Consider the following 24,802-nt stretch of genomic DNA (forward strand, 5'->3'; position numbering starts at 1 on the left):
TGAATATTTGGCGGCATTGCAAAGCCTCACGGCCAGCTTGGAATAGCTATCCTTAACAAGCATGATTGTATCAACAAAGTGCATGCCATGACTAGTCCTGTTGTTTGCAGACAAAAAGAACATGTACTTGTATTGTGCCTGTTTCAAATCAACAAAATAGGTGACAGCAATTCATTGGTTCATTTCTCAGGACCAATCAAATTTAACATGTTTGCTTTAAAATTTAAACAAAATCTGTCAGTTAACTGTCATTCATCATTTAATTAGTGCATTGAATTCTACATGGCAATGCCTTAACCGATCAAAGTCTACTTGCCAGCTATTAGCAAACTTTTCTCTCAATCGATACAAATGTTGGTTGAATTATCTTGTAAATGGTCTCAATGAGGGGAAGATAAAAAGCTTCGTCAAAATGTCTTTTCTAGCATTACCCAAACCAAATTTTTGCTGTTTGTAATGGTGGGGAGTTTATCAGCTTACTTAACTGTGCTTCAATAACACACTGATCTTTTTGTTGAACTTCAGCAAAAGGTTGTCTATAAACTTTAATAAAGCCACAAATTCCCATGTACAATAACGTAAATCAAGAGGCTTCACCGGCTCAAATTTAAACCAGCTTTCCTGCCAGACAGTCAGGAAGAAAACTTGCAGAATTCCAGAATCTTGCTGCCCACTAATGATCAGGGTTTTTTAAAAAAAAATGTTTGATGTGGTGAGATTGGTATGGGTGCTGGGCGGAGCTGCACCTCAGGGAGGGATGAGAAGAAAGAGATATTGGGAGTACATGAAATTTAAAAAGTAAACCTAAAACTAGGACTACTATATAATGTATGTCTCTTGTGCATTCCATTCCTGACGCTGGCCATGGGAGCTCTCAGGTTCCAAAAAGAATTAGTTATGGTTTCATTTGTGTGATCTTCAGCCAGTTAATTTTAAAGCCATCTGGATGTAGTGTGTACTTCTGATTTTACATGAAACAACCTTTTCATAAGCTGAAAAATGAGGTAAAAGGTTGAGGGCCACAGTGATGGGATGTGGAGAGTTTATGATGAGATAAATTGATTGGTCGACACAGTGCAGGTGCAGGTGTAGGGAGTTGGAAAAGTGTGTAAAGCAAAGTTGAAAGGGAGATCATTAAATTTTGAAGATAGAGACAGGAAATATTGCAGTGCAGAGGGAGGTGACAGAAGGATGTGTTGGTTAATAATTTAATTTGGACCCTAGGAGTTCTGCTTTTAAAAGTGTTGGAATTGTTTCAATCAACAGATCATAATGAGTTATAGTTTGTGATCGAAAATGGAAGTTACAGATTGCCTTGTTGAATATTGATTTAATAATAGATTCCTATTTATCCACACTTGTGCCATGTCAATTAATGTAAACGTAAAATAATGTAAATGCCATACAAGGATATGAATGTTGGAAACCATGCTGTAGTGAAAAATTGAGTTTGAGACTTGAACAGCTCCCTAATATTTGTTTGGAAATGAAATTTCAAGGTTGAAAACACACAGTTGGACAAGGCTCATTATTGTGTCTGGGCAATGTAATGATCCCAGCTGATGTTCACAGAATCACAGAATTGTCATGGTGCACAAGGAGCCATTTGGTCCATTGTGTCTGTACAAGTTCAGTTACCTGGTGCCAGGCCTCATATCCCTGAACACCATTTCTATCAAAATAATCATCCAATGCCCTCTTGAATTCCTCAGTTGAACCTGCCTCCACAATATTTCTGGCCACTACATTCTACACTCTATCACTTTGCTTCATTTACACATCATTTTAAACTTATGCTCTCTTGTTTGTTGTTCTTGTTTTGAGTAGAAACAGCTTCTGCCTATCTACACGATTCAACTCGCTCATGATTGCAGGATAAATATTGCCAGGACAGCAAAGAAATTCACCTTTGGAATAACACTGTTTTACACTGAATCTCAGTGTCTAGGTGTCTTATCCAATATAATGCACAAACGCAGTAACTAGGAACAACTAAGATTCCCAAGTATCCAGTTGCCTCCCTTTTGGCGTGTTTAGGTTTGTCACAGTTTAGATAAATATTTCCCTCTCCCCACTTAAAGTGAACTTGTTTTTTAAATTATAAAATTCCACTCCAGTCAATCACGAATATCTTTTGTTCTGTTAGGTATTGCAGTCGGTGTTGGACTGTGCATAACTTTCCTTTATGCAAACAAGATAATTATAAATCAGGTCTTCCTCCAGGTACGTTTCTTTTATTTAAAAGCATTTTGCCAGTTTTCGTCCCTCTGCTCCTGAAGCCATGCCCCCTTAATGGGATCAATCTCCAACATATTCCTTGCATAATTAGCCACTATTCACGTACGCATTTATTTCAAGGCTGTTGTCGTGACTCAGTTGGTAAATATGCTGTGCCAGATAAAATCAGACAGTTTGCTAATTTCAACAGAAATGGCCCACGTCATGGATTCCAGGTGGTAAATCCTCTTGCTGACACAGAATCTGACAAACATCATTCTACTGTTATCCTGGGGGTTGAGATTTACTATGATGAGAGTGATTGATAATAACCTTTTTGAACTATGCAAATTCAGACCGAAAGTGACTACTCTGCATCTTTCTTTTTTAGGAGCGCCGCTCTATATTACAGTGTAGTTGGTTGCTTGCATTTCTAACAGCTTCCACCTTTCTCCTCTATGACACTTTTCGGTCCCAGTCACTCTTCTACAGGTATGTTTATATGTAATAATGTAATATTTAATGTTATGCAAATAAGAGAGAAGATAATACCATAAATGAAGTTAGAGATTTGTTTTGTACTTCTAGAGGTTACAGACTCTCAGAATAAATTGCAAGATTTTGATAAAAACCAAAAGAACTGCAGATGCTGTAAATCAGAAATAAAAACAAATTGCTGGAAAAGCTCAGCAGGTCAGGCAGCATCTGTGGAGTGAAATCCAAGTTAACGTTTCAGGTGGAGTGACCCTTCCTCAGAACTGCCCATTAACTCTGATTTCTCTCCACAGATGCTGCCAGACCTCCTGAGCATTTTCAGCAATTTCAGTTTTTGTGCAAGATTTTGATGTTCACTTTAACATAATTGTAAGAGCCAAGTCAATTCAACTTGGCCTATCAAAAGGTTTAGTGATTAGTCCTGATTAGTTACAAGGCCCATTGCAGGTATAAATATGTTTTCACATATTTTACAGAATGTTAAGTTTATTACACGATTGCAAAGGAAGTTGATTTTATAAAAATAATCTTTTGTTTTATTCTTAGGTGTCACTGGCTGGGCCAGCATTTATGGCCCATTCCAGTTGCTGTTGAGAAGGTAGTGGTGAGCTGCCTTCTTGAACTGCAGTAGATGCACCCACAATATTATTAGGGAGGGAATTACAGGATTTTGACCTAGCAACAGTAAAGGAATGACGATATATTTCCAAGTCGGGGTAGTAATTGGCTTGAAGGGGAACTTGCAGGTGGTGGTGTTCCTATAAATCTGCTGCCTTTGTCCTTCAAGATGGAAGTGGTCATGGGTTTGGAAGATGTTTCTTAAGGATCTTTGAATTTCTCCATTGCATCTTTTAAGTTATGCTACGCTGCTGAGCAGAGGTGCTGGAGGGAGTGGATGTTTTGTGGGTGTAGTGCTAATCAAATGGGCTGCTTTATCCTGGATGGTGTCATACTACTTGAGTGTTGTTGGAGCTGCAATCACCTAGGCAAGTGGAGAGTATTCCATCACGCTACTGACTTGTGCCTTGTAGATAGTGGACAGACTCTGAAGAGTCAGGAGATGAGTTACTGCAGGATTCCTGAACACTGTATTTTTAAGGTATGTCCAGTTGAGTTTCTGGTCAGTGGTAACCCCCAGGATGTTAGTGGAGGGATCAGTGATGGTAACACCTTTGAATGCCAAGGGGTGGTGGTTAGATGGTCACTTATGTGCTGCGAGTGTTCCTTTCCTTGTTTCGACCCAGTTCAGGATATTGTACAGGTGTTACTGCATTTGAACATGGACTGCTTTAGTATCTGAGGAGTTGTGAATGGTGCTAAACATTGTGCAGTCATTGGTGAACGTCCCCAATTCCTTATGATGGATGGGAGGTCGTTGAAGCACTGAAGATGGTTGGACCTAGGATACTACCCTAAAGAGCTCCTGAGGAGACATCTTGTAGTTAAGATGTCTGACCTCCAGTAACCACAGCCATCTTCCTATGTGCCAAAATGACTGCAACCCGCGGAGAGTTTTCTTCCTGACTTAATACTGTTTCCAGTTTAGATAGGGCTCCCTGATAGAGCCATACAAATGATACAACATAGAAGGGGGCCATTCAGCCCATCTTGTTCATACCGATTCAATGACATCCAGATGCTCTTTCAAATCCCATCTTCCTGTAGACAGCCCATAGCCCTGCAGCTTACAGCAGTGATGGTGCAGATCAAAGTACTTTTTGAATGAGTTTAGGGTCTCTGCCTCCAACGCCAACTACATCAGCAAATTCCAGATACCCACCACCTTTTTCTGTTTTTAAAGAAAAAAAAAAAAATTTTCCTTGCATCCCATCTAATCCTTCTCCCACTTAGCTTGAATCAATGGCCCTTCACAGTTTTGTATACCTCAATTATGTTGCCCCTTGGCCTTTTCTGTTCCAAGGAAAACAGTCCCAACCTCTCCAATCTCTCCTCGTAGCTACAATTCAACATCCCCAGCAACATTCTTGTAAATCTTCTCTGCACTGTCTCCAGAGCAATTACGTCCTTCCTGTAAAGTGGTGACCAGAACTGCACAGCAATACTCCAGTTGTGGCCACACTCTGTCAAATATGGCCTTGATGTCGAAGGCTGTCACTCTCCCTTCACCTCTGGAGTTCAGCTGTTTTGTCTATGTTTTGGATGGTAGTGGTGGTGTCTGGGACATACTGTAAGATATGATTCCGTGTACATAAATATGTCAGGCTGATGCTTGACTAGTCTGTGAGACAGTTCTCCCAATTTTTGCACTGGCCCCCAGATGATGATAAGGAGAACTTTGCAGGTAGACAGGGCTGTTTCTGCCATTGCCATTTCTGGTGCCGAGATTGATGTCAGGTGCTCCAACTGGTTTTATTTCTCTTTTCAACTGTCACAATCAATACAACTGAATGGCTTGCTAGGCCTTTTCAGAGGGCAGTTGAGCATCAACAACATTGCTGAGTCTGGAGTCATTTGTAGGGGCCAGACAAGGTGAAGATGGCAAATTTCCTCCCGTCAAGGGCATAGTGAACCATATAGGTTTTTCTGACAATCGGCAGTGGTTTCATGGTAATCATTATATTCTTAGTATCAGATTTTTTTTTTAATTGAATTTGAATTCAACTATCTGTCATCATGAGATTGAAACCAGGGTCACCAGAACACTGACTAAGGTAATGTCGACATCAAGGCCTTCATCAGTCAAGGCATTGAGTACAGAAGTTGGGAAGTTATGTTGCAGTGTTGCAGGATATTGGTGAGGCGACACTTGGAGTATTTTGTTCAGTTTTGGTCACCTTGCTATAGGAAGGATATTATTAAACTGGAAAATGTGCAGAAGAAGTTTACAAGGATGTTGTAGGGAGAGGTTGGACAAGCTAGGACTCTTTTCTTTAGAGCGTAGGAAACTGAGTGGGGATCTTATGGAAGTGTATAAGCTTATGAGAGGCATGGATAGGGCGAATACACTCAGTCTTTTTCCCAGGGGTGGGGAATCGAGGACTAGAGGGCATTGGTTTAAGCCAAGAGGGGAAAGAATACATTGTAACCTGAGGGGCAATTTTTTAAACAGAGGGTGGTAAGCATATGGAATGAGCTGCCAGCGGAAGTGGTTGAGGCGGGTACGTTAACAACATTTAAAGGGCATTTGGATGAATAGATGGAGAAGAAAGGTTTAGAAGGATATGGGCCAAGTACAGGAAAATGGGGTTAGCATGGACCAGTTTGAACCGAAGGGCTTGTCTCCGTGCTGTAGGACTCTGACTTGAAGTTTCTGCATTAAAATTCCAGTGATAATGCCAGGAGGCCATTGCTTTCCCAATCCACCTTGGGATCAGTTGATCCACCTTGGGACAGCAGATTGTGACATCGGTTGACTAAGGACAGGTCTCTTGATCTGTTTTGTTGACTGAAGTTCTACTGTCTTCAGTCCTCCTTATTGTGTCCCAAACCACTAAGAATCCTCACTAGTTAATAGTCACCATCCTCTTTTTTCCTCTCATGATCAGAGAGTCTAAATGCCTCGTTAGTGCCTGTACATAGTCAGTCTTAGATTTGCTAGGTGCTGTCTGCTCAATTCCTGTGTAGATTTCTTTCAGAAGTAAGGATCATCTTAGTAACATCGCTTCCTCCTATCTCCTGGTTCATTCTTTGACATCCCAATTGTTTTGTAAGATTGTCCCTTTTTGTAACAGCTTCTTTCTCTCGCCCTACCAACTTCATAGATCTTTGCCCAAAATAACACATCAGTAGAACAATTTGTGAATCTGCTTCAAGTATATAGTGTCACCTCCCAAGAGTTAATTATGATCCCAAGTGTTCTAACTGATACTCCCCAAGACCTATCAATATCCCTTAACTATGAGTGACTGTCACAACTGTTGATGTTTAAAGCAAGTTAAAGCTCAAAATAACAATAGAAGCTAATTTACATAGGCATGTAGAGTGCTTTAAATTACAAAACTAAGCCAATGTCTTTGAGTAAAAGCATTTTATTGTGAAGCGTTGTTGTATTTGTTAGCCTAAGGTTACAATTGCTTGAGCCAAAAATGTAACGATAAACCTTACTTTTTTGACCTGGGCAATTAGAGAAAATCTTTCATAACTAATCACAACTAAACAAAGTATAATTTAAATCCTTTCATAATCAAATCAGAATGATTAATTATTGAAGAATCACTTAGTCCCACAAACGTGTTATTTTGGTGATCAGTTCTGGTGTTTGTTTGGAGTGAATTTGATGGCTATGGTTGGCAGTGATTAATGTCTGGATTTTAAAACCGAAAGAGTAATTGACCTGAACTCTCAGTTGGCTGCCTGTGCATGCATAAATAGGCTTGGTGATGTTCAATTACTGCTTAATAATATAACCATCTACACCTGCGCTGCTAGCCCTGCTGAGACTGAGTGTCGGGAAGAGCCTGGGACTGAGAATCGGGGAACAGAGATAAAGGTAACAAAGTAATGCTGACAGTTGTGCAGTACAGCTGGGCAGCTCCTCACAGTGGGTTAGAAAGAGAGAGAATGTGGCTCCTGGCTGAATTTTGACTTCACTGGGGATGTACTGACAGCACTGAAGACTTTCCTTCCCTACCTAGCACTCAGCGGCCACTGCTTCACTGAACGCCCAAGGACCGGCTAAAGAAACTGTTCTTATGACACACAGAGAAAACAAAATTGCTGTTGCACTATAGGCCTTGAGGGAATGTTTTACTGGTGGGGGCCGGGGAGGGGGTACTCACCGAAAGAAGTTTTGCACTAACTATGGGGTGGGTTTAAGGGTGTAAGATATGAAATTAAATCAGTCCAGTTTGCTTTTATACCCCTAGTCCATCTTGAGAGTGACCCAGATATCGATTCCAAACTGGGGATCAGTGAGAGGTTTGGGGAGAAGTGCTGAGGAGGAGAAATTCTTGGTTTTAATTGGATTCATGCTACTTAAATCATAGCTCCTATTGGTTAATCATGGAACACTTTGATATGTGAATTAGTTGTGGCTCAGATTGCTTCATTCCTTCAGGCAGATGTTTAGTAAGGGCTTGTTGGAAAAGAAAAATGCAAAGGGGTTGTAGTGTGAGAAAAACAAATGTAATTTAGATTTGTGAGAGAAATGAATGCACAGACAAATTGAGGCTCAGCTTAATTTCAATCCTGCTATCAATATAATGCCTGCTGAAAGTGAAGCACTTTTTTTGAATTGGCTTTTGTTTTGGTAAATGTACCAACCTGTCTGCACTAGTAATGCAATGAAAGATTAATCAGCATATTTTACATCAATTTGCATTTGTAATATGGAAACATTTCCCAGGGCATAAAAGATGTCATCAGATGAGAGATTGGTTTAGCTGTTGGCCAAGATTCCTATTAATCACCTGTCCCTGTTTTGGGGTGGAGGATGGCATTGGGGTACAAATGTGACATTTTAATTTTCAATTTAAAAAAAATATTATCTCCATGACAAACAAATTAAAGCCCCAGTGAATGGCTTTACATGCTGAGTGATAGCTACATTACAACATGGTGAAATTGATTTAGATCAAATGATTTACTATTACGTGTAAAGATTAACCATTTAGAAATATGTTACCAAGAATTTGTAAACTTGGCTGTTGGGAACAATTTTAGAAAAAAATTGGTGTAAATAATATTAGCAATTTTTTAAAGGTACTGGTTTCTTTACAGTTTAATCTTTTTGCATCCCAATGTCAATCCTGTCGAATTCTGGGATGTGCTATGGATTGTGGGAACTGCAGACTTCATATTGAAGTTCCTATGTATGGGATTCAAGTGCCTTATCCTATTGGTACCTTCGCCACTGATGTCATTCAAGTCAAGGGTAAGCTTAGTGAAGATGGTCTGAGCTTGTGGTTGATTACATCTTGAGCTGCCAAACATGTCTGGGACAAAAGGAATACATTATAAAGTCACCAATCTCTGCCCTCTTGAAGTATTAACCTCCTATTACTAATACACTCTAAATATCTTCAAAATGACATTTACAGAATGGAGGAAAAACTTAGTTTGTAATTGTTGACATTTTTCTGAACTGTTTTATCACTGCCTAATCTAGGTTTTTTTTTTGGGGTCCCTTTTTGTTTTACCTGGCAGCATCTAGATGCTTTTCATGTATGTTGTTCCTATTCAATATGTGGGTTCACCATCAACTGGGATAATACAGACTTTCTCTTGTTCTATGGATGTAGTGGTCTTGAGTTGACTGTCAAGAACACCTTGATTTTTTTTTCAGTCGTTGGAGCTTTGAAAGAAAAGACAGATGTCTTTTTGTCCTTTTTTAACAATGTCTTTGCTTACTGTTCAGTTCTGAAATTATTCGTACCATGCTGCAGAATATTTTCATGAATGCTGACATTTCCTCATGCCTTGCCCAAGTTGTCCTCACTCATATCCAAGTTTTTGAGATGGCAGAGGTTTTAAAGCTGAACACAATTCTGGCACTGGCTGCTGTCCAGTCTTTTCTCACTCACAGCAGGCATTAGTTTAATAAAAATAGTAATATATTCAATCTTGCCTCTAATTCACAGGTGGCAAAGCCAACTGTAACATTCTGACTCTGTCTTAGCCTACACCAACTAATTTGGCATGGTCAGAGTTGAATCTGGAGATCTGCTAATCTATGGTTCAGCTGCTTGCCTGATGAACACTTAGATTAACGCACAGACTTTCAACATCATAGCTTTGCCTGAACATGTGTGCTTGCAAATAAAACCTGACTAAGATATTGTTTAAACACTTGGCTTGTCATTATTGGTGGGTGAATGTTTAGCCCTTATGCTCTTTCTGTCTGCACTCCTTTCCAAAAGCAAAATTGTTTTCTAGTGTTTATCCACCTTTGATTTTTATCTCCACCTTCACCCAATCAAAATAGATCTTCGAACAGTTATACCGCTTTAACACATGTAGAGACCTCTGATGCAGTTTAGCAGTGTCAATTTAAATAGCACTGTTTTGGTGAGGAAACCTCAACTTTTTTGAATTAATGAGCAAGATTTCCACACTTACATCCCTCCGTTTGTCCCAAAGCATTTTATGGACACCTAAGTACCACTTCGTGTGCATCGCTATAGAAAATGTCATAGCCACCTTTGTGTACAGAAAACTTCCAAAAACAGCAATGAGATAATGATCATATAATTGTTTAGTGGTATCAGTTGAGAGATATTATTGGCTGAAAAACCAGGGAGATCTTCCCTGCTCTTCAGTGGATCCTGGGCAAACAGAGCCTTGGTTTAATGTCTTGTCCAAAAGTCAAAATACCTAGCAGTGCAGCACTCTTTCAATGCTGGTAACTTGAATAAACTAGTTCATACTTCTTTCTGAATGATAGTGCTCAGCCCATGAGTTCATGCTGCTTGTGAAGTTTTAACAGCAGTAGGAAAGCTGATCCTAGACAACTACCAGTGATTAATCAACAGCATTTACTGGTCAGCTGATGGTATATCTGCAGTCCTTGGGAATTGTACTGCTAACTCTATAGTGTAGTCTCCTCATTGAGTAAAGAGAAGTTTTATACTGTAGTAATCTCAGTGGCATTGAGTGCTGGATGATGTCTTTCAGCACCAGGCTGTCCGAATGGGATACATCAGCTATGTGTTAAGATAAAAGCAGAAAATGCTGGAGATAGAAACAATTAAAGTTTCACATCCAATATGACTCCCTTTCTGAACTGAAAGGGGCTGCAAAATTGTTTTTTTAACGCTCGTAACAAAAGGAGAAGGGGAGCAAATGGAACAGATGTTGTGACTAAGACAACGGAACAGATAATGGTGGTAAAGGCATGACAGATGTAAAATAGGTGCAGATGTTATTTGTGTAAAGGAGAATGAGTGTGCTCTACTGAGAGCAAAGCAAACAAGACATTCAAAATATTGCTGAGAGGAGGGTGGGGTATAGAAGAAAATGGAATACAGAGTTTATACTATGAAGTTATGGAAGCCAATATTGAGTCCTAGACTGTACAGTCTCTAAGTGAAAAATGAGGTAGTATTCATTCAGCTTGCATTGAGCTTTGGAGCATTATAGTAGGCCAAGGACAGAAATGTTATTGTGGGAGCAAGATGGTTATTGAAATGGCAAGAAATTAGGAGGTTAGGGTCATTCATCCAGACAGAAAGTCTTAAGGTTACTGGACTAGAAATTCCTACATCACTAATGCAGATATCCCATCTTGGCAACTTGCACCATGGCAGAATTTCAATTAGATTTATCTTAACATTAGTCAGCTAAATAAATCTGATACGATATGATGCGATGCAAAGCAAAGCCACAGCCTTCAAACCACTGAATTGTTGTCAGAACCTATTTGATTCATGAATACCCTACAGAGAAGGAAACCTGTCTGGCCTACATGTGACTGCAGGCCCAAAGCAAAGTGTTAAAGTCTTAGCAAGCCATTCAGTAAGGTTCAATAAATTACCGCTTTGCTAGGGCAACTGGGGATGGTAACAAATATTGGTCTTGCCAGTGGCACTCATTTCCTGTGAATGATTGTCTATAGTTTTTAAAAAAAAGTGTTCCCTTGATCAGAGATTGTATGAACACTTCTAAGCAGTATCTGGAGACGTCAGGTGAGGATTGCAGCTCAGAAACAGGCCATTTGGTCCAACCAGTCCATGCCAGTATCTTATTTTTTAATCAAGCCCCATCTGTTTACTTATCTAAATTTAATAGCATTACACACCATGCCAGAGCTTCCTGAAGTTGGCCTTGGGTTCCCAAATGGGATTGTGAGTAACTAGGTCGCAAAGTCTGCTGCAGAGCTCCACCCTCCACCCCTACCCCCAGTTTCACAGGTCTTCTGTTCCCCAACTCCATTGCCTCAGTTCTCTCTGAGGGGTCATTGACAGTTTCGAGCCTGAAAATGGGGTCATGGGGGAAAATAGTTGGGAAACATTGATTTGTTCCTGTCTTCCTCTGTTTATCTACCCAGTAAATACATCTGTATTACGCAGTAGGGTAATGCTATCTGGGCTCACAAATGAGGATTGGTTACTTGGATGAAGTGTGGGTCATCACCTGGAAGTGAGTGGAATTTGGTTAGTTGGTGATAGTGTGGTCAAAGCATGTATGTTAACTATCTATCTGTGGATCTTTAATGTTGTGATAAAGAACTTGGTGATTTCACAAGAAGCTATCTGACCCAGGCCTATTTGGAATTGTGAAGTCATAGCTAAGAATGTAGAACATTAGCACATTTTGAGCCTGAAATGTTCACATCAGTGGTGTGGTGTGGTGATGCTTCCTAAAGACTTTGTCAGTTTATTTCTGACACTGTTTATGCTGCAGCTGAGCCTTATATTAATGTTCCACTGTATAGCTGTAACCTTCAGAAGTGACAAATTTGTATGGCAGTCTTCAACTTGTGGTTATTTACAGAATGGTTGGTTGTTAAATATTTCCAACTATATACAGGTAATTTGACTTCCAAAAAGCTGGCAGTTTAAAAAATGATGTTTACTACAGTTTCCAAAAATGCTCAGTTTTTTTTTGTTTTCTTCAGTTGTATCTTTATTTTATCGAGACCACATAATAATGCATGTGCTGAAACACTTAAGGATCACTACTCTCATCATTACCTTGATGTTTTCAGTTCTGTGCTGCTCACATCAGAAAGATTTCCCCAGAGTTCATTCCCTTGCTCATGATGCTACGTGATCGGTGTTAGGGAAGTGTCAGCAGCTCTCATTAGCCTAGGCAGTCGGTGTGAAAACAGTCGAGGATCCTGTGATCTTTGCGAGGAAGGGTGCTTGACTGAGTGACAGAAGGAGTTGAAACCAACTTTTCATTTGGGCAAGGGGAGAGAATTGGTTATCAAAAGTTGCTAATGAGTTTATACACTATAAAACAACAGTTCCTTTACTACTTTATTCCTGTCAGTTGCATTAGAATGAAAACAATGCACTTAGAAACTGTCGTCAGGGATACGCTTCACATTCTGAAACTGGTATTTTTCAAAATGCTCTTGGCTCCTATTGCAGGGATACAAATCACAGGTAACTGTTTGCACAGTGCTGCCAATTAGTTTTCATGCTAGACATTTTGTGAATGATTTTGTAGGAAGCTTTATTTTCCTTGTACATGTTTAGCTAAGTATCATTTGCAGACTTTATGCTGCAATTATTGAAGACACATTGCTTGCAAAGTTGATTGCCCTTTAATTTGAGCTGACTTGTTTCAAGTGGCAGATCAGTGCTTTTGGGGTGTAAGGAAACTTTTAAGCAGTTGATGCAAATTATGCTCATTTACTTACTATACAGTCTTGATGTAGTCATATTAACTAAATGTATGAGCCTATTGCGCCCCTAAGCAACATAGAGCAAGAAAGTCCAGGTTCAGACTGCCCTGTCAGAGTTAAAACTCTGGGCCTCTATTCAGTTGATTTGCATTCTGGGAAATCAGCCGGAATTTTTTTTTTGATCATTATCCACCAATCCCAAGTGACTTTGGTCAAATAACTTGTTAACACTTATTGTTTAAGGCCACATGTGATTTTTGGAAGATTGCCAACACTTATGAAATTACAAAGGCATCGAGTTATACAGCACGGAAATAGGCCCTTCAGCCCAGCTCGTCCATGCTGACCAAATTTCCTGAAATGAACTAGGTCTGTTTGCCCACACTTGGCCCTTATCTCACTAGACCCTTTCCTATCCACAAAACTGTCCAAATATCTTTTAAATGTTGTAACTATACATGCCTCTACCACTTCCTCTGGCAGCACATTCCATATATGCACCACCCTGTGTGAAAAAGTTGCCCCTCAAACCCCCCTTTTTAAACCTTTCCCCTCTCACCTTAAACATAAGGATTACCCGAGGGAAAAGACTTTGGCTATTCACCCTCTATGCCCCTCATGATTTTATAAACCTCTAAGGTCACCTCACAGCCTCCTACACTTCAGGGAATCAGTCCCAACTTATCCACTACCCCACACACCCAACACAAACATTCCACTCTCTGAAGTGAAAGATGGGGGTGGTGGATTTTAGATGAGATTTAGATAGCTTTAATCAGTAAAATGAAGTGGTGGGATAAAGTCAGAAGAACAAAGTTGGGGAAGTGTTGGTGGGAGGAGGTTAGAGGTGATGAATAGCAAAGCACTGAGGATGAGAATGTTTAATTGGAGACATTAGGGAAACTAGGAGCCAGCGTAGGGATGGGTAATTATTTTCTGTTCCAAATACAAAAGTTGTGCTGTACTGATTCAGTCGAATACCTCCTTACGCCTCAGCCTGTACTGCAGAAAAATTCTTACTCAAACTAACTTTGCTTCCCATGTTCGAGTTTTCCTATTTAATCATTAATAATACAAAATCAAGGTATTTAATACCTTCCCTTTGTGTGCAATGTCACAGTAGATTGATTCACCATTCTTAGTACCCAGTATGTGCAGATGCTACACTTAAAGATTTAAAATGAATTTAGGGGCATTAAAGCCAGTTAAAATGAATTTAGGGGCATTAAAGCCAGTTATTTAATCTTGCCAAAGTGTATCTGAATATTAAACTATAATTGTCAAAATTCTGACCAAAGAACAATTAAACTGTGTTGCTTCAGCTAATTTAAATTGATTAAAATATCTATTAAAGGGACACCACTTCAGCTTCATGACGAGAATAATACATTTTGTATAGCGGTATGAAACTCTTGACTTTTATAGTTTTTGTTAAAAAGTACATCTTGCTTTGTGATCCATGACAAATCTTATTTAAAGTTTGTGGTCATCACACTTAGCTACTGTTGCAAAATAATCTTAACATGCCAGATGTTTATGACTTGCAATCTAAACTGGATAGGCAGTTTCCAGTTTGCAAAGTTTTCTAACTTGAGCAAAAGTCAAACTTGTGTCTCCTTAGGTCATTTCTGGCTTTAAAGAAATATCCATCTTAAATACAGATCTATCTTAACAGAAGAATTTCACAATGGATATTGCCTAGTACAATGCTGTTCTATTTAAAAGGTAGCCTATCAATAGTTTACAGCGAGCAAAACATTGGGTGATTTTGCTATTGTGTGTGTGTGTAATGAGTTGATATGGATACAGTTGTAGTCTTGCCTGTGTTAGGAAACAATGTACTTGATAGACTATTGTCTTACTGATTTCTGTACTTCATTATTACTTTGGAATTAATAAAATTTCAGTTATTAAAAGATGCTTAAGTTGGTTCAGAGGTATTTTAAACAAAAACAGAAGATGTAACATGTATGTATTCAATAGAAAGGCATCTTAATTATAGCAGGGCTTGGCATAGTTGTGTAATTTTGTTTATTGACTTTTACCACTTGTATTTTTCTTTAAAGGGTCAATGGTACATGGTTATTGAAGAAGTGAGCCAATTTCACCGCTCACTCGTACCCTTACCAGTTTGGTCTTGGTATCTGATCGGTAATAAAGAATCAGATGGTTTCACGATCTGGACTCTTGGTATTCTGTTAAGTTTGTTCTACCTCATACTCAAGGTAAGAAGAAAATATTAGTTTGTGCTGCTGCATTAAAAACGTTATATTCATAGAGCAAATCTTCAGCATCACCTGTCTCATACACCTCCCAGGTAAAAAGGATTGATCCTTTGCACATCGTGCAAGGATTTAACATTTAGAAAGAATAGACACGAAAGACATGGTATTGTGCTGATAATAAGGGATGGAATCAGTACATTGGTATGGGAGGATTTCCGAATTGGAGGAACAAAATATGGAATCTATTTGAGTGAAGTTAACAAACAGCAAGAGTCAGCAAACGTTGGAATTGGTTATTTATAGGCCACCAAACAAAGTGTTTGTGTGGTGCATGGTATTAATGGAGATTAGAGAAGCATGTTTCATGGGTAATACAGTTAATCATAAGTGACTTCAATCTGCATATATAGTGTAGGTAAACATAATGAACGTTAATGCTGTGGATGATGAGTTTCCAGATTGGAAGGATGGTTTCCAGAGGGATGGTTTTCTAGAATATGTTGTGGAATTGATCAATGATCTTGTAAAATAATTTTCATGGTCACTCACCCTAAAGCTTGTCGAAATTTACATTTTAAGGTTGAAATTAAGGTGGTTTGAATATGAAATTATGAAGGTGAGAGGGAAAAACTGACAGAGGTAGACTGGAACAATGCGTGAAAAAGTATGCCTGTACATAGGCAATAGAACATTTATTACGTAGTATACAGCAAGTATACATTCCTTCAAGACACAAAAGAACCCTAAAACTGTTGGCAAAGAGGAAGTTAAGAATTGTACATGATTAGAAAAGAGGGCCTATTAATTTGGCCAGAAATAGTAGTAAAGCTGAGGACTGGGAGGAGTTTGGAATGCAGTAGAGGACCCAGAAACTGACAACGAAAGGGAGAACTGGATATGAACCAGCAAAACACAGAACAAACTGTAAAACTCCTATATGTATTTAAAAAAAAGAGAGTATCTGACTAAAGCATGTGGATATATTGCTGGAAGAAGAGTGTTTAATATAGAATAGAGCAATGGCAGATAAGCTAAATGATTACTTTGTGGTCTACCTTCACTGAGAAAGATAAGAAACCTCCCATAATTAGAAATCCAATAGTCTAGGGAAAATGAGGAATTGAAGGGAACTAGTATTAATAAGCTTTAAATATCAAGGAGGATGTGTTTCAGAAATCGATGGGACTGAATGTTGTTAAGTTCTTGCACCTGATATTCTATATTCCAGTGTGCAAGAGGAAGCAATAGAGATAATGGACGCATTGTTGGTCATCTTGCCAGCAGCTAGCTAAACCTGGTTCCTGCTTTTCCTGTGCTGCTTAGAGGAATTAGGGGTGTGCGTATCTGAGAGGAAAGGATGTAGAAGTAGTGGTGGCAGAATGGTAAGGTTTCAGTTTGTGCTTGTGTTTTTTTTTTGGAAACACTTTTGTGTTGAGTCCAACTCAGTGGTGTAGCCATTGAGAGAGTACGCTGCCAGCTCTGCTAACAGAGTGGCAGTGGATTTGATTAGTTATCCATGTTGATATTGCAGTATCAATGGTATCTTAATTGAAAGTAGGTAAGATCTTACAAGCTTTCTCTTGTGACAGTGCTGTGCCATCTGCCTAGTTTTTCAACATCAAACAAGGTTGACAGCAAAAGGTAGTGACTAAATGTGACTTACCCCTTGCCATTACAAAGCAAAATCCTGACATTGGGTTTAGAGATGGAGAAGGAGAAGTAGCACGTTTTAAATTTTTTCTTAGAGTGTGAGCACAGGCAACGACAGCATTTTGTGTCCACTCTCTAACTAAGCTTGAGCAGGTGGTGATATGCTAGCTGCAGTAGCTTGCTAGGGCATTTTAAAGGGTGGCTAAGAGGTGGTCATATTGTTGTGGATCAGTAGTTACATGTAATTTCTTACAAGTGGAACCAGTTAGGCTTGTACTATAATCTGGTCGTTGCATTATTAATTTAACAATTAAATTCAAGTATTCCAGCTGCATGTTCCAGGTCAGTAGTCTGGATGTCTGGATTAATGATCCAGTAGCATCATCACGTTTTGGTTCGGGGTTACGGAACTGATTAGATGACTGGAGTGTATATCAATTAAATGCTAACAGAATGGGGTTCAATCCCTGCACTGTCTGTTCTAGACTCTGGGCTTGCCTTCATGTCCTGCTTGGAGTTTCAAAATAAATTGTCAGACTTTGCTGTGACTTAGTGGATGGTTGTGAATTGGTCAGGGAACTTGAAGAGCTATGTTATCACCTTCTGAATTTTAAATGCAGTTATTTCTGATGCAAACAGAATTTGTTGGATAAACTCAGCAAGTCTGGCAGTATCCCTGGAGAGAATGCAGAGTCAACCTTTCAAGTTCATGAGTTTCAAAGAAGAATCACTGGACTCTTTTTTTTCTCCCCAGATACTGCTAGACCTGCTGAATTTCTCCAGCCCTTACTATTTTCCTTCAGATCTTCAGCATCTACACTTCTGTTTTATTCTTTGACACCTTGTTTATAATCCCTAGCTCCTTGGAATCTATGGTCGATGGAACAATTTTATGAGGGCTTTGAAGAGTTTAATCCACAAACAGGTAAATAAATACAATACAGTAATGTTACAATAAACTAATTTTCTCCCTTTGCATTGTCAATTGTTGCAAAAACTCATCCAGTTCACTGATCCTCTTTAGAGAGGAACACTCCAGACCCACAGCAATGTGGTCGACTCATAACTACCCTCTAAGGATGAGCAATAATTATTGCCTGGCCAGGGACACCCACATCCTGTGAGTGACTTTTTTTTAAAAAAAAACCCCTTCAAATGGTCATTTCTCAGACAACAGCGGCAGATGACATGTTGGCCTGCTGCCACCTCTTGGGCACCTTAGGACAATGCAGCTAATGTTTGTTGGATAAATGCATTTCCAGACAATGTAGGCAAAATAACAACACCCACATTTAAAGACATTTGCTTCCTGTAACAACATTTTAAGTAATTTGAATCAGTGCACACACTTCTTTGTTTTATCTGTAAAACATCAAAAAACTTGAAACAGAACTTATTTGGTCTCCAAAGGAAACAGAAATTCGTAAGGCTATCAGATTAAATAACTTACCCTACTTGATTTATTCTGGCCGTTTTTCAAAGCTTACGTTTTCTGGAAGTCACTCGCAAAATTTAACTGGTTGAGAAGGTTTGCCTGTACCCATTCATCAGTGAAATGGGAGAAATACTGTCTCTATAGTGCTGCCCAGCTCCTTCCTGGATCTCCCATGTTATATATTAAACTGTTTTGAGCCTGTGCCCACCTGTTATTTTCTTAAATAAAAGATAACATTAAACAGACAATGCAATCAAGCAAATTTCCAAGAGCAACTGGGCATGTTGGGTGGTGTTGAAGAACAAAGGGACTTAAGGGTGCAGGAACATAATTCTTTACAGTTTGCAACACATATAGACACGGTGGTTTAAAAAGGTGCTTGGCATGCTGCCTTCATTGCTCAGACCTTTGAGTACAGGAGTTGGGATGTTATGTTGAGGTTGTACAGGACATTGTTGAGGCTTCTTGTGGAATACTGTGTCTAGTTCTGGGCACCTAGTTATAGGAAGGATATTATCAAGCTGGAGAGGGTTCAGAAGAGATTTGCCAGGTATGGAAGCTTGAGTTATAAGGAAAGGCTGGATAAGTTGGGACTTTTTTCACTGGAGCATAGGAGGTTGAGAGGTGTAAATAGAGTTGATGGTAGTCATCTTTTCCCTACGAGGGGGAACTTCAAGAGTAGGGGACACATTTTTAAGACAAGAGGAGAGATTCCAAAAAGACTTGACGCAATTTTTTGTTTTTTTTAAAGAGGGTGGTTCATATGTGGAATGAACTTCCTGAAGAAGTGGTGGATGTGGATACAATTAGAACATTTAAAAGACATTTGGATGGATGTATGAATAGGAAAGGTTTGGAGGGATATGGGCCAGGAGCAGGCAGGTGGGACTAGTTTAGTTTGAAATTTGTTCGGCATAGACTGGTTGGACCAAAGGGTCTCTGTCCGTGCTGTATGACTGTGAAATTATTCTGTATAGGTCTTTCAATGAGTTGACATGGACCTTTTACTATGCTATGGGATTCTATGATGCAGTGGCGTGGACTTAGATTTATTTTGAAAAGGCAAGTCTTTTCAAGGTCTTAATTCTATTTCTGGGTTTTATGGGCTGTCAGCACTTTCACATTACTCTAAACAAACAGACAAGACTGAGAAGTTTGTTGGTGAACTAGATATGCAGTGAGGACTGAATAAAATGGTAAAAGTGATGTGATTGCATTCTATGGTTTGACTAGTTTGTATAATTGACCTATTGCTGGAAAAAATATTTTGGCAAAGATTCTTGTCTTGCACCCATCAGGACAACTTGCAAGACATGGCAATGTAAAGGAAAAAAATAGTATTTTTATTTCATGAGAGAAGTGCTGATTTGTTGGAAAGTGTATTCTAGTAGGATTTGCTATCAAGAATGCATTTTTTAAAATGATGACTAGGTTCACTTATGAATGACAAACAAATCAATAATTTAGGAGGCCTGGTTAGTAAGTTTACAGATGACACCAAAATTGGTGTTGTAGCAGACAGTGAAGAAGGTTATCTAAGATTAGAGATCTTGATAATTGGGTCAATGGGCTGAGGAAATAGCAGATGGAGTTTAACTTGGATAAATGTGAGATATTGCATTTTGGTAAAACAAACCAGGACAGGACTTATACAATTAATGGTAGAGCACTGGGCAGTGTTGTAGAAGAGACCTAGGGCTTCAGGTACATTATCTGTGATGTAAATTTCAAAGAATTGACAGGGTGGGTTAAGAAGGCATTCAGCATGCTTACCTTCCTTGCTCCGACCTTTGAGAATAGGAGTTGGGGCATCATGTTGAGGTTGTACAGGACATTGGTGGAACTTCTACAGTTCTGGTCACCTTGTTTTGGAAGGATATTATTAAATTTGGAGACTGTTCTGAAAAGATTTACAAGGATGTTGCTAGGAATGGAGGGTTTGAATTATAAAACTGGCTGGGATAATTTTCACTAGAGCATTAGGAGTTGAGGGGTGACATTATGGAGGTTTATGAAGTCATGAGAGGCAAAGATAAAGTAAATATCAAGGGTCTTTTCCCTAGGGTGGGGAGTTCAAAACTAGGGGGTATGTTTTTAAGGTGAGAGGAGAAAGTTCCACACGTGAACCACTCTGTAAAAAAAAAAAGGTTGCCCTTCACGTCCTTTTTAAAAACTAACTGCCAGAAGAAGTGGTGGATGCTCATACAGGTACAACATTTAAAAGACATTTGGATAAGTATGTGAATAGGAAAGGGTTAGAAGGATGTGGGCCAAGTGGGACTAGTTCAGTTTAGGATTTATGGTCAGTGTGGACTATTTGGACTGAAGGGTCTGTTTCCATGCTGTATGACTATGACGTACAGTAAACTGCCAAGGCTTTGTTTACATTTTAAACAGACAGGATGATTTTGGTTTAAGACATTTCTCTGGTTCATTTCTCAGGGTAAAGCTGTCAACTATTGAGAGTTGCAACAGGCACTGTTTCTATATACATTCTTTTTGTCTGCAAAGAACAAGTCCTTGTATGTTGTTTCCAATACACACAAGGGCACCACACTTTGCTTGACAGACTATTTTAAATTGGGTGTCAGCCTCTTCGTAGTTCTTTTCAGTTTCAGGATTATTCAGCAAATAGCTCAGCAGGTATGGCAGCATGTGTAGAAAGGGACCATGAAGTGTGATTTTAATTCATTTACATCCCCTATACCCACCCCTATTTAGTTGCATGAGTTTGCTCTTAGCAGACTTGACTTTTTGTTTTTACCTACTCTCATTTCTCTACTACCATTAGTACTCCTTTTATGTTTTGCTCTGAGCATTTTTCCCGGCCTAGCGCTTTTCCAGTTCCCATCAGCTCCAAAGTAGTGCCATTTTGGACTCAATGTTCCCTCTGTTTCTCTGACAACATACTACCAGACCTAGTAGGTGGACTGGCTATGGGAAATGCAGGGTTATAGAGTCCACACCAATCACCCCCTCCTAAAGAGCATCCTACCGAGACCTATGTAAGGTTTCTGATTTCTTCAGAACAAATTGATATTTTAAGTTGAATGTTTCATGTTAACACTTTTTATATAAAAATTGACAATGGAAGAGTGGGTATTCATGCAGACTATTTAAATATGTATGTAAATATTGTTAATAAAACCATTAACCATATCACATTCTTTTGAAGCACTATGGAATTGCAGCCAGCAAGCTTCAGTGCAGTGAAGCAGGAGATATTTGCCCTATCTGTCAGACAGAATTCAGAGAACCTATTCTCCTCATCTGTCAGGTAAATGTCTTAACAAGAGGTGAAAAAAAGAGGGATCAGTTTCTTTTAGCTGTTCTTAATTATTTTCTTTTTGTCCTGAAGCATATATTCTGCGAGGAATGCATCTCACTCTGGTTCAATCGAGAAAAGACTTGCCCCTTGTGTCGAACTGTCATCTTGGACTACATTCAGGCCTGGCGAGATGGTGCAACCTCTACTCATCTACAAATTTATTAACAAGCTAATTAAGTTACTCTGGACAACTGCATTGAAATAGGACACTGTGCAACCACAACTTTCTAACAATTAAGTACAAAAGAAAACATGAAAAAAATTTTAGTAATAAACATTTAAATGCTTTATTCTGTTAATGGATATCATTTGACTTAAATCAGCATACCTTGATTTATGATTATATTTAAATAAATTTCCATCATTTGATTATAGTTTTTACCAGGCCTCTCATCACTCCTTTCCAATTCCATATTGGAAATAGTATTTAAAACACACTTGAATTTTGGCAAGTTACAGTTTCCAAATTATCAGGCTTCACATTTAGATCTTTTTAATGTATTACTCCAAATGCAGGTTTGGAGGGGTGGTGTGGACAAGAATTGTTGAAAATCAATCCTACTCCAGACAATTACTAAATGTTTCCATGTCCTTAATAGCCTATTCAAGACCTCTGCATTTTCATCTGAAAAATTTCTTAAAGAAATTTTGTTGGTAATTTCAGGCCACCACATTTGCAACGCTAGGCAATGTTAAAGGAGTTTGTGCAATATCATAAATAGGCTCCCCCCATGCCAAATAACAAAGCCATGGAGATGTTTATTTTCCTAGCACAAGTAAGTTTTATATGTTGGGAGATAAAATTTTCATTCCATTGGCCAGCTATCCAAAACAACAATGTGAATACATGAAACTTTTAAATGAAACAAACTGCATTTTGCAGTGTGATTGTACTAGATGAGTCAAGATTATAAAATTTAACACTGATGATTGGAACAAGATCTTTAAAAAGTTGTCAATGTAGACAGCGTGCAAATTCTTGCAAGTAAATCTGAATAATATAATTTCTCAAAGTAGAAAGGCATGTCATTTGTACACAATTATTCTTTGAGGGTTATTTGAGCATAGAAGTGATTTTCAGGCCAATCAGAACCAAACTTAGTTAAGTTAATTAGTAGAGTTACAATGCTGCACATCAATAACTGGGTAAGTTTGAAAACAATTAACCCACCTTCCCACTCAATCTTTCTACCAAAACAGAAACACTTCTACCTCTCAATACTGGAGGGAATAAGATAAGGGAAGAGATAAAATGGCAATGCCTAAATAAAAAACTTGGTTCTGAAAGTTAAGGTCAAGACCTCTGGAGTTGCCAACAAATATAATCAGTTTTTTAAGCAAGTTCGTTTTGTAGAGTGAGAAAATGGGTTGGATTCACTGGATTATTTTTCTCATGTCCAATTTTCAAATTCTGTGCCTCAAGAATGACATTTCTTCAGTGTTCGGGGAAAAGGTAGTTTTAAAATACTACCGTCTTAGAAATGTTATTTTAATTTGGGCCTGGAATTTACATATTTGTATAGTTTTACATTCAATGTTTTTTTTTAAATTTGTTGATTCTGAAATTCAAGTACAGTTTCTCCGTTATGGTTTCGATAAATATCATTATCTAGACTGGAAAAATAATCCAAAGCATTGGACAAAGGTAGGAATTACTTAAAATCGTAAGCCAAACTTGTGCTGAGATGAGATCCCGTTTTCCCTCTGAAGTTAACTGGTGAATCTACTTTAGAAGCTACAATAGTTTTTTGTTTTAAGTATTCAGTCCCACTACTTACTCAATCCAATCAATGTCCCAATCAGGATGGATCCTTCAAGTATATGCAAGCAAACAGGCTATGAACTTGCTCCTAGGCACAGAGCTGCATTCCGACCATACAGGCTAAAGCAAATGCTGCTGGCTGTGAAGTTTCTGTATCTCCCAAGTATCAATGCACACAGCCAAACAAATTGTGTCAAAAACAGGAATCCAGTCCATTTTAAAATAACTTACAAATGGCATGATACAGTTTCATTTGAAAATGGAACTTTTGAGGTTGTGATCTCATAACGTTAGAGTCAAAATGCTGGACAGAATCTGATTTTTCTTTCAGATGTATTTTGGATTTAAATAACTTCCTATGTTTGTTTTGAAATGTGATTTATTTTGCTTGTAAAATGCATGTTGTAAGGGAGATGAGATTAATATTCACTTTCCCTCCCTTTGTCTTCATTTATAATCCTAAATAAAGTTATCTGACAATAACTTGCTCTTACTTGTCTTGAGGAGACATCCTTTATTTATTGTACCTGTAAAGAACACCTAAATGTGTATTTTTAAAAAGTCAGTTCAAGGATCCAAAGCAAGTGAACATATGAAACTGGAGCAGAAGCAGATTATTTTGCCTCTGGAACCTGCTAATCTAACTAGAATTCTGTATATTTTAGATGTGATGTGAAGAACCCACCTCATCTACACCTTCAAACAATTTTTAAAGCTGCTGATTAGTTGACAACTTGCATCCAGATGCCACCTTACCATTGCAAATATGTTTACTTGTAAATTATTGCTTAATCCAGATGCTCACACAAGGATCTTTACATGGGTGTCCGTAACATTTACTGTCATCCCAACATAAATTGGTGCCGGCTCTCACCCAGCCATTATCCCAAAAAATAATCTTGGTCCTGGATTTTGTACATTAAATTTATGATGTCCATTTATAACCAGCAGTTCCAAACTAGTAAGAACTGTAAGTCCCAACTAAAATGTACATATAAACCTCAACAGGCTTGTCACAGTGTGCAAACTACAAGCCAAACTAAAACTTTTCCCCATTTCATTAATCAAGAGAACAATGTCCAGGCTCAAATTAGGATCCACCTGTAAATATAAAGAAGAATGCTAAATTATCACAAAGTAGAAGACAATTCAATTAAACAGTGTGAGCACTTGCCAATGCCCATCATGAATATTGCCAAGTTTCATTCAAGTCATGAAGTTCCATTCTTACCTCAAAGCATTGTGTTGGAAAAGACCAGAGAAATGGGAGAAAGTGAGATAACAAGGTGTAGAGCTGGATGAACACAGCAGGCCAAGCAGCATCAGAGGAGCAGGAAAGTTGATGTTTCGGGCCTAGACCCTTCTTCGGAAAAATTCTCATCTCAGAATAAGGGGCAAGCCATGTAGGACATTGTTGCCTGGTTTTAAACCCCGCAGCCAA

The 24,802-nt window shown here is 38.7% G+C and overlaps 1 protein-coding gene across 1 annotated transcript in view; it reads left to right on the top strand.

Moving 5' to 3' along the window:
- The window catches only part of rnft1 (ring finger protein, transmembrane 1), a 30,819-nt gene extending 6,965 nt beyond the window's left edge, over positions 1-23,854 (top strand). The window contains exons 3-9 of the mRNA XM_020510406.2: positions 2,147-2,223; positions 2,609-2,709; positions 8,392-8,545; positions 15,028-15,186; positions 17,696-17,761; positions 21,447-21,548; positions 21,630-23,854. Of these exons, the coding sequence (XP_020365995.1) occupies positions 2,147-2,223; positions 2,609-2,709; positions 8,392-8,545; positions 15,028-15,186; positions 17,696-17,761; positions 21,447-21,548; positions 21,630-21,764 (794 nt within the window). The 3' untranslated portion in view covers positions 21,765-23,854. The remainder of the gene's footprint in view (positions 1-2,146; positions 2,224-2,608; positions 2,710-8,391; positions 8,546-15,027; positions 15,187-17,695; positions 17,762-21,446; positions 21,549-21,629) is intronic.
- Positions 23,855-24,802: the final 948 nt, after the last annotated feature.

Source organism: Rhincodon typus, chromosome 26 (assembly GCF_021869965.1).
Source record: "Rhincodon typus isolate 14 chromosome 26, sRhiTyp1.1, whole genome shotgun sequence".
NCBI classification, from domain to species: Eukaryota; Metazoa; Chordata; class Chondrichthyes; order Orectolobiformes; family Rhincodontidae; genus Rhincodon; species Rhincodon typus.